Raw genomic sequence first — 8,568 nt, 5'->3', positions numbered from 1 at the left:
GTTCGTTCGTTGGAATTGAAAAGAAAACCGTTCGTTCGTAGAAATCCGAAAGACCAATTTGTTCGTTCGTAGATTTTTAAAAATAAAAATTTTGTTTGTTCGTCAATCTTTTATTTCAAATATTAAGAAAATTATGAAAATACGAACAAACGAACAAAATTTGTATTTTTCAAAATCTACGAACGAACAAATTTGTTTTTTCGATTTCTACGAACGAACGAACAAAAATGTTATTTCTATTGCCTACGAATGAACGAACGTTCGTAGCCAATGAGCGCTAATATCGTCGATTTTTCTTTATCGATTCCACCAATACGACATCTACTAAAAAACTCGCCGATTTCTGTTACTAGTGGTGTTTTAATACAGCTCGTGTAAACGTACAAAGGAACACACTGACTCTGATTCTTTGTATGCGTATGTATTACAAATTCTGCACTCAGTCGTCAATCGTAGCTGCTTGTGCAAAATTTACAATACATACTAATACACAGGATCGGAGTCTGTGTGTTCTTTTGTATTAGTTCGTCTATAATACAGCCATAGCCGTATAGTTCGCTCGAGCTGTGTCAAAGCAACAGTAGTAACAAAAATCGGTATCTTTTTTAACAGATGTCGTATTCGTAGAATCGATAAAATTAATTTGTATGGGGAATATACGATACTAGTTCCCATCGTTCGTAGCCAACAGTAAGTACATATTAGAATTAATAAATGAATATGAATGAAACCCATACCACTAGTTTAGCAATCATAGGATCATAGTGCACTGATACAATATCGTTTTCCTTGACACCGGTCTCTATGCGAACGAAACTATTTGGAATTGGAGTACTTAAATGCGTCAGAAGACCTTCCCCATAAAATAAATAATAAATAAAACTTAATAAAAAATAGGTAATCCTTAAATATTTACAAGAAAATTTACCTGCTCGGGGCAAGAAACCATCCCTCGGATTTTCTGCATATATTCGTGCCTCAAATGCATGGCCATGCTTTTTAATTTCCTCCTGCGAAAGTGGTAATGGCTCCCCTGTGAATAATATATTTCCAAATTAATTAGGTAATTTTATAGTATAAACAAAAACGACCAAATGTTCATTCCGTAAAATATTTCTATTATTATATATTTATAGTAATTTGAAGTTAAAATATAAGTACCGGATGCTATTCGAATTTGCCATTCTACTAGATCTGTATTGGTTATCATTTCTGATATAGGGTGTTCAACTTGGAGACGAGTATTCATTTCCATAAAATGAAAAGATAAATCTTCTTTATCCAGAATAAACTCAACTGTGCCGGCACCAACATATCCTACCTATAAATAATAAAAAAATATGTACTAAAAAATGGCTTTTTAACTACTGAATGAAACATAAAAAAGTATTATTTTCTTACAGCCTTTGCCGCTTTAACTGCAGCTAAACCTAGCTCTTCTCTTAATTGCTCAGAGAGAAAAGGGGCCGGAGCTAAAATAAATAATAGAACTCTAATAAATTAAAAATATTGAATTTGAGCAATCAATTACCTTCTTCGATTATTTTCTGATGACGTCTTTGTACCTAAGTAATACAATATTTTTTATTTTGGAATTACAACAGATGAAAACATGCAGAGGGGAGAAAAAAATCTGGGAGCTAACAGAGAAGTTAGCAATATAAATTTATTGTGACTCTCCACACTGTATAATATTTTCTTACAAACCACAAATGATTGCTATAGAATAAAAACAGCGTATGAAAAGGTTACATTTCAAAGCGAAACACCGTCATACAAAATACAGCATAAAATGTATGTAAAAACAACCTTTGGTGTGCGACCGTATCATACGCTGTATTTATTCTAGAGAATTCAAATACATACGGAGCAATCACGTTCAAACAAGTAAACAGCATTTCCGTATGTGTCTGCAAATACTTGAACTTCGACATGCCTTGGTGTAGAAATATACTATAAATATAGAAATATACTGTAGAAATACTTGAACTTCGACATTTTCCAATTAAACCTTTCCAAACCTGTTCCAATACCTTTTCCAATAATACCGATGTGTCATTAAAAGCTTTTTTTGACTCGGTCCGAGCAGATTCCAATTGATTCAGAAATTCCGTTGCAGTATTTGCAATTCTCATTCCCTTGCCGCCACCGCCACGAACAGCCTTTATCATCAATGGAAATCCAATTTTTTGTGCTTCCGCCTGTAATTTTTTATTGGCCTGATTTTCACCATGGTATCCTGATGCAGAAAATAAATAAATTTTTTGAATAATATTCCAATATATTAGGATGCATCGATTTTTTTGTTTTGAAAATTAAAAAAACCCTTATTGCGTCTTTTGTAGACCTTTTTGATCTGGCTCTTTGGCCGATACCCTCCTTATTTTCACCCCGCTCAACTTGCTCAAGTTCGACATTTTTCGAATGATTTTGCCACATTTTTTTAAATCCCTATTAACAAAGCTATACTTGTCAGTATTACATTATTATACATGTAGCGGCATACACTATACCGCTGCAAGGCAGTACCAATATATACAAACACACAAAGGTTGACTCGATTTAGATAACATTTCTATTTTTACAACTAATGACGGCTCATTATTTTTGTTTTTTTCTTAATTTCACTTATTTTTGGATTTTAATAGTACTGAATATTTTTTATTTAAATTTTTTAGGGTGGTATCTTCAATTTTCTTCGAATTTTGAAAAGTCATTTTTTTATGTTCTTATAATTATGTCGGAATTATGTCGGTTAAAAAAAAATATGTTGGAATTATGTCGGTACCCAGGAAGCTCAATAAAAAAAGGACTTTTCGCATAAAGTCGAGGCTATTCATTTATTTTCCGAAACGACGACTAGTCGTGAAAAATAAAAGCATGGGAATTATGTAGGTTCAAATGATATACTCAGATTTTGAAATAAGATTGTGGTGTCGGTATGCTACCACAAAAATCATTTTTTCATGTTCGGAAAATAAATGAATAGCCTCGACTTTATGCGAAAAATCCTTTTTTTATTGAGCTTCCTGGGTACCGACATAATTCCGACATATTTTTTTTTAACCGACATAATACCGACATAATTATAAGAACATAAAAAAATGACTTTTCAAAATTCGAAGAAAATTGTAGATACCACCCTTTTTTAGACATTTTTTATTAAAAAGGATTGTAGTTCAATTTGAGCGGGGTGAAATTAGAGAGGGTGTCGACCAAAGAGCCAAAACAAAAGTTGTTACTCTGGTGTAACCAAAGCCGCACAAAAAATAATAATTTTCAGAACAAAAAAATCGATACATACTTTTTATACATAAATAAATATGTAAAGTGTCAAAATGCAAAATAACACAATTCTAACTAACCATTTATAATGGGAACCCCTGCTTCAGCCATTATTAATTTTGACGTACTTTTGATACCTTGAAGAGAATCGAAATATAAAATAATATTGATGTATATCTTATAGAAAAAATTTGTAATGTTTTTAGTACATTTTAACGTTGAAAAATGTAACGTTTTGGCCCATTCTGATGGTCATTTTCGTGTCAAATGGAATGGAGATTATATGCATAGTTTCCACGAATTCCAATGGAATGGATCCACTTGTTCCATAATGTGAACACAACCCAATACATTAAGTTTTAAATTGAAAATCTAAATCTCACGCTCAAATAAAAAAATAAACAATTTATTCGGAAAGAGATTTGCATAATTTAATTTAAAACTCTTTTATACGTCAATTATTGCATTTAATTTTCTTTATTTGTGGAATTATTATTTTGAATTTTCGAAATGCAACTGACATCTTTCTGACATTTTTCGATTGGCGCGGTGTATATGTGTCAAACCAAATGCAACGATATTCATTTATATGTATTGAAAATGTGCTCGCATCTTTAACTAACAATAGTTAGTATAAACAACTATCGCACCAACCGATTTTGTTTACAATAAAACTTTGTTTTGTTTTCAACAGGATTTCTTGAGAATTATATGAGAGTGTTTGAAGCGTGGTTTGGGCGATCAATTGGTTTTATTGTCATTTCAAAAACGATTTTATGTGTTTGGAATGCTGTTCCCTGTGGAATGGATATATTCACAGTTGGTTTTGTGAATGTCTTTGTTTTAATTTCGAAATAACAGAGTGTTAATAAAATTTACTGTGAATATTCCAACAACATTTCGATCGGCAAAATATTTGATGTCACATTGGAAATAAATTTCATCATTCGATTTAGAATACAGAGTCACTTTGTTGAGGTAAGAGGTGATATTTATAATGCGTTCTTCATGACTGTTTTATTTAATTTGTGATAGAAGTGTTTATATCTTATTGTGTTTGTGATCTATGCTATATTTGGTGTATTTTTTTCTTTAATTTTTGTACAATAGATCTGTCACGATGAGAAGAAAGAGAGCCAAGAATGGGCGCAGTACGTCGTTGAAGATGACTCTAAATCAAATGCTGCGGGAAGAGTATCGTGCACCATTCATCGATCAGGTCACATACTGGTGCCTTTCGGCCACAATGATTACGACTCTGGCGTCATAAATGTTTTTGTTCAAAGCAAACAAAGCCTTTGACGATGAAAATGCTCGATTTTTTAAAGGTGAATGCGATGAATACACGAATGATCAATTCAATAAATACGTGAATGGTGTAATTGGTATATGTTTCACCTCGGTATTACAAGAAAATTACCACAAATTACCGCTTGCATTTCGACGAACTGTGGAGCAAGCATGTCCTGATTTTCTTCGTCTAGAAAATTGGCCAGCTCGCGAGGGCATGGGGAACGCATTCAATCATCTCATCACCCAGTACATAACAAACTTGAAAAATAACATCAACGAAGCAGCAGGCATTGGATTGCCAATCAATGTAGACCTCCAGAATCTCATTCGTGATCGCTGGTTCCAAACCATCCCAATATTTATAAACATTCAGCGACAAATTTTCGATTTTCACGCGAAATATGAAAGGTTGAAACAACGCTGGTTCCAATATCGACGCGATCCGAACAACAATGTCATGCCGACCACTCCACTCCCGCCAAAAATAAAGAATTTTTTAGTAGTTCCAGTCCACGATTTCGATATGAAACATATCCGCATCGATATCCATCTTTTTTATTTGATTGCGCGCAAATTTGGAGCATTGAAATTGGCAAAAGGAAAACGCGGTCAGCCAATAAACATTGAAAAAACTGAATACGATAGCAATCCAGCTATCTATTGGGATTTAATATTTGACCTGCCAAAAATTTCAAAACTTGGAAATGGTAAGGAATTCGATTTTGCTGTGGCAACCGATAGTGTGGCAGTTTCGTTATGTTTCGTGAAGCCTGAACGCAATACACCAGAACTTGATAACAACACCATCAAAGAGAAGTACAATAATTTTGAGTTTGATTATGTGCTTGGAATCGATCCAGGAGTTCGTACATGGAACGCCACCGTTCGCAAACCCGTTCGATCCGGCAACGAGGTAAGAAACAATAAATTCATTCTTTATTTATCATTTGTTTACTTCTATGATTTTTTGTTCGTAAATCTCAGGAAAACATCACAATTGATGGTCCAAAATACCATTTCAAAGCGAAATATGGCAAACGCAAGCGTAAATCCGATCAATGGACTGAATTGTTGCAAAAACAACGGGAACTCGACTATAAACGCTATGCATTTTTTCCATCGCCGAAAGGACGTTCACATTGGATGTGTTACATCGCTTATTATGTGAAAATGATGAAACCAGCTATGGCGGTGTACACAATACGATTCCGTCTCGATAAATACATCGAAGAGAATCGGGCCAGTGACAAAATCGCGGCATCACTGACGAAAAAAAAGTCGGCGCTCGTTTTTATTGGTGCTGCTCAAATAGCTCCAAACTCACCAATTGGTATTAAAAAGCGATTGCGATGCCCGGGATTACGACGACTATTGAACAGTTTCAAGAAGTTGGGAAATTGTATTGTACGATTGGTCGACGAATACAATACATCGCAAACTTGTGCAAAATGTTTCCGGCCATTCGATCGATGAACCAAAAGCGATCGATACAAAGTTTGTCAGCATTGTATTCCAAGTGAAGATAAGTCATCGCAATGGAATTTACCGAACGTGATTATCACCATGAAAAGCAACCGAGTGTACCAACAATTGCGTAAATATGCAGTTGATTTTGTTAATCGATTGAATGCAGCCAACCCAGATCATATTCCAATGGATTAAGATGGTTTAGTGTCAAAACTTCAAGTATGTTTCAAAAACTGGCAACTAAACACTGGCATTTGGAAAAATGATCGAGCTCCATTTCAATTGAAAACTATTTGGCACCGGGATATCGTTGCAGCCAAGAACATCATGTACAAAGGTGAAAAAATATCACTGAAATTAAAAATGTTTAAGAATGTTTTGGCTAACAATTTGTTGTTTACGATTTTGTTTTTAGGTCTTTGTACGGTGTTGGGATTGGACATTCATCCGCAACTATTGAGACCACAGAATCAAAATGCTGCCGTACAAAATCAAGCAGCTGACGATGAGGATTCCAGTGACGATGAGGACTACGTTTATGTTCTCGATGTTTCCGATGACGAACAGTTTTAATTACATGTAGCATTAAGATTTCTTTTTAAATAATATTATTGTAACGTTTTGTTACTATGCTGGGCTTGAGTTTTGTGGCCTTGACCGAAGTACGGGCAGTTCGGTATATAAAATAGCCCGTAGGTGAGTATCATTTATTGAACTGAACCGATAGTATATTGATGTTGATTCATACTTAGTAACTGAGTTTATTTTTTCTCTTTTTTCTTTCCATTGCCACGTTGAAAATGACTGAAACTACACTCAAATCCGACCCCAATATTGACCGTCAACATATGCCCGATAATGGATGAATTTGCCACAACAAATGTTTTTTGGGATATCTTATAGAAAAAATTTGTCTATATATACATACCCATATCATGAATTGCCTTACTTGGCGGACCTATAAAAATTATATTCTCCTTTTCACACTGGTCAGAAAATTCAACACTCTCCGATAAAAAACCGTAACCCGGATGAATGGCACAACAATTTGCTTTTTTTGCCACCTCTATAATTTTTGAAGAATTTAAGTACGATTGTACAGATGGAGAGGGACCTATATAATAGGCTTCGTCAGCTTCATGAACATGAAGAGTGTTTGCGTCAGCATCTGAAAAAACGGCCACAGTACGAACACCTAATCGACGAGCTGTTTTAATGACACGACATGCAATCTCTCCCCTATTGGCTATTAAAATTTTTTTTATGTTTTTTTTTATTGAATGAGTCTGAGGTTGTAAACTAAGATATCTGGAATTAAAAAGTTTTATATATTCAAAAAATATTCAAAATGTTGTGAAATCATGAAAAAATCATATACATATATTTCTTCAAATTTGGAGTTTGTACTGCTCCATTTGATTTTATCAAGCGTAAGAATCGTATTTCGTTACAAGATTAGTCTTGAGCACATTTTTTATGTTTAATTGCGATTTTATATTTTTTGTTTGAATATTCGTTATTCTTATTTAAAAATTTAAATTAAAATAATATACCTTTTTGCTAACGAGAACGAGAATCGCGTGTAAAACATTTTGAATCAATTCCACGAAGAAGTATTAAAACAAGTCGTTCTGTGTATTCTGATAAGACTTCGATTAGTAATGTCGATCACTTGTTTTGATAATTCATGTGCTGTTTGTTATTGATGTTATTCACAATTTTTGGAATTTTCAACATGCTGCTGAATTCAATTGCAAAAGTTGAAAATAGGTGAATATAATACTTGTATAACACAATTTCTGTCATTTTTGTACATAACCAAACTAACTATTCAATTAAAGTTCTGCAGTATCCAGCAATTAAAAATGTAACATTTTTTAAAACACAGCGGACGGAAAACCGCTTCAGTGTGATGAAATGTCAAGTATATACGAAATATTCGATCTCTCTATTTTCCCCCTGAAACAAATTTCTCTCTATTTTCTCCATATTCCAACGATACTTTAAACACTGCAATTGATGTGTAGTTAGAAAATCGATATTCTGTTCGAAAAACTTAGCATTATAAAAAAAGTCGTATCAAAAGTCATTTCGTATGTGTGTCTGAATTTGTGCAATTGTGCCTAGTTGATTCTGAGCTTTTTGAAACTTTCTGGAGTCAAAGTACATAAAATAAAAGGTCTTACATTCATAAGATTTTTTCCGCACTGTGATCTACAGCATGCATTTATTACATATCATTTGATGCAAATTTAACCCTCAAGTGCATTAATTTTTCCCAGAGCAGAGAATTGAATGAGTTAGAATAAAAATTCGACTTGTACGCAGAGTCTATAAAAGATGAACACAGCGCTTTTTACTTTTCCGCACACACCTAGTGTGAAAGGGGAAAGTATTGCAATAGATCAAAATTTACTAAAGTTCAAAAACATGTTTTCTGGACGTTTCTGAGGTCAGAGAACCCGAATCAGGCCGTTTTGAGCATGGTTGTTGTGGGTCTGTTCCACGTCGTACGTCGTACGT

General features: G+C 33.9%; 2 protein-coding genes across 2 annotated transcripts; one reads left to right on the top strand and one right to left on the bottom strand.

The window, feature by feature from the left end:
• Nucleotides 1-504: 504 nt before the first annotated feature.
• On the bottom strand, nucleotides 505-8,464 carry LOC116348407 (methylcrotonoyl-CoA carboxylase subunit alpha, mitochondrial). Its single transcript, XM_031779398.1, has 10 exons — nucleotides 7,599-8,464; nucleotides 6,974-7,353; nucleotides 3,366-3,422; nucleotides 2,034-2,239; nucleotides 1,867-1,953; nucleotides 1,532-1,565; nucleotides 1,402-1,472; nucleotides 1,162-1,321; nucleotides 929-1,033; nucleotides 505-853 (listed from the first exon to the last, which is right to left on the bottom strand). Exons 1-10 carry the CDS (start codon nucleotides 7,634-7,636, stop codon nucleotides 708-710), a joined length of 1,284 nt encoding a protein of 427 aa, XP_031635258.1. The 5' UTR covers nucleotides 7,637-8,464; the 3' UTR covers nucleotides 505-707.
• LOC116348406 lies at nucleotides 4,215-7,288 on the top strand. The gene is made up of 5 exons (XM_031779396.1): nucleotides 4,215-4,263; nucleotides 4,396-5,491; nucleotides 5,563-6,382; nucleotides 6,461-6,741; nucleotides 6,949-7,288. Exons 2-3 carry the CDS (start codon nucleotides 4,556-4,558, stop codon nucleotides 6,049-6,051), a joined length of 1,425 nt encoding a protein of 474 aa, XP_031635256.1. The 5' UTR covers nucleotides 4,215-4,263; nucleotides 4,396-4,555; the 3' UTR covers nucleotides 6,052-6,382; nucleotides 6,461-6,741; nucleotides 6,949-7,288.
• Nucleotides 8,465-8,568: the final 104 nt, after the last annotated feature.

The sequence above is a fragment of the Contarinia nasturtii genome, unplaced genomic scaffold, assembly GCF_009176525.2.
Source record: "Contarinia nasturtii isolate CC-2019 unplaced genomic scaffold, AAFC_CNas_1.1 Cnas_scaffold_2402, whole genome shotgun sequence".
Taxonomy (NCBI): Eukaryota; Metazoa; Arthropoda; class Insecta; order Diptera; family Cecidomyiidae; genus Contarinia; species Contarinia nasturtii.
The sequence above is the reverse complement of the archived record's forward strand: the minus strand, read 5'-3'. Positions and strand labels throughout refer to the sequence as shown.

Excerpts from the sequence above, each read along its gene's own strand:
- LOC116348406 (XM_031779396.1), top strand. The coding sequence starts at position 4,556 with ATGTTTTTGTTCAAAGCAAACAAAGCCTTTGACGATGAAAATGCTCGA. Across the intron at positions 5,492-5,562 it reads CCGTTCGATCCGGCAACGAG|GAAAACATCACAATTGATGG; the intron begins GTAAGAAACAAT and ends CGTAAATCTCAG.
- LOC116348407 (XM_031779398.1), bottom strand. The coding sequence starts at position 7,636 with ATGTTTTACACGCGATTCTCGTTCTCGTTAGCAAAAAG. Across the intron at positions 2,240-3,365 it reads AGGGGTTCCCATTATAAATG|GATACCATGGTGAAAATCAG; the intron begins GTTAGTTAGAAT and ends TTTCTGCATCAG. Across the intron at positions 1,034-1,161 it reads GCAAATTCGAATAGCATCCG|GGGAGCCATTACCACTTTCG; the intron begins GTACTTATATTT and ends TATTATTCACAG.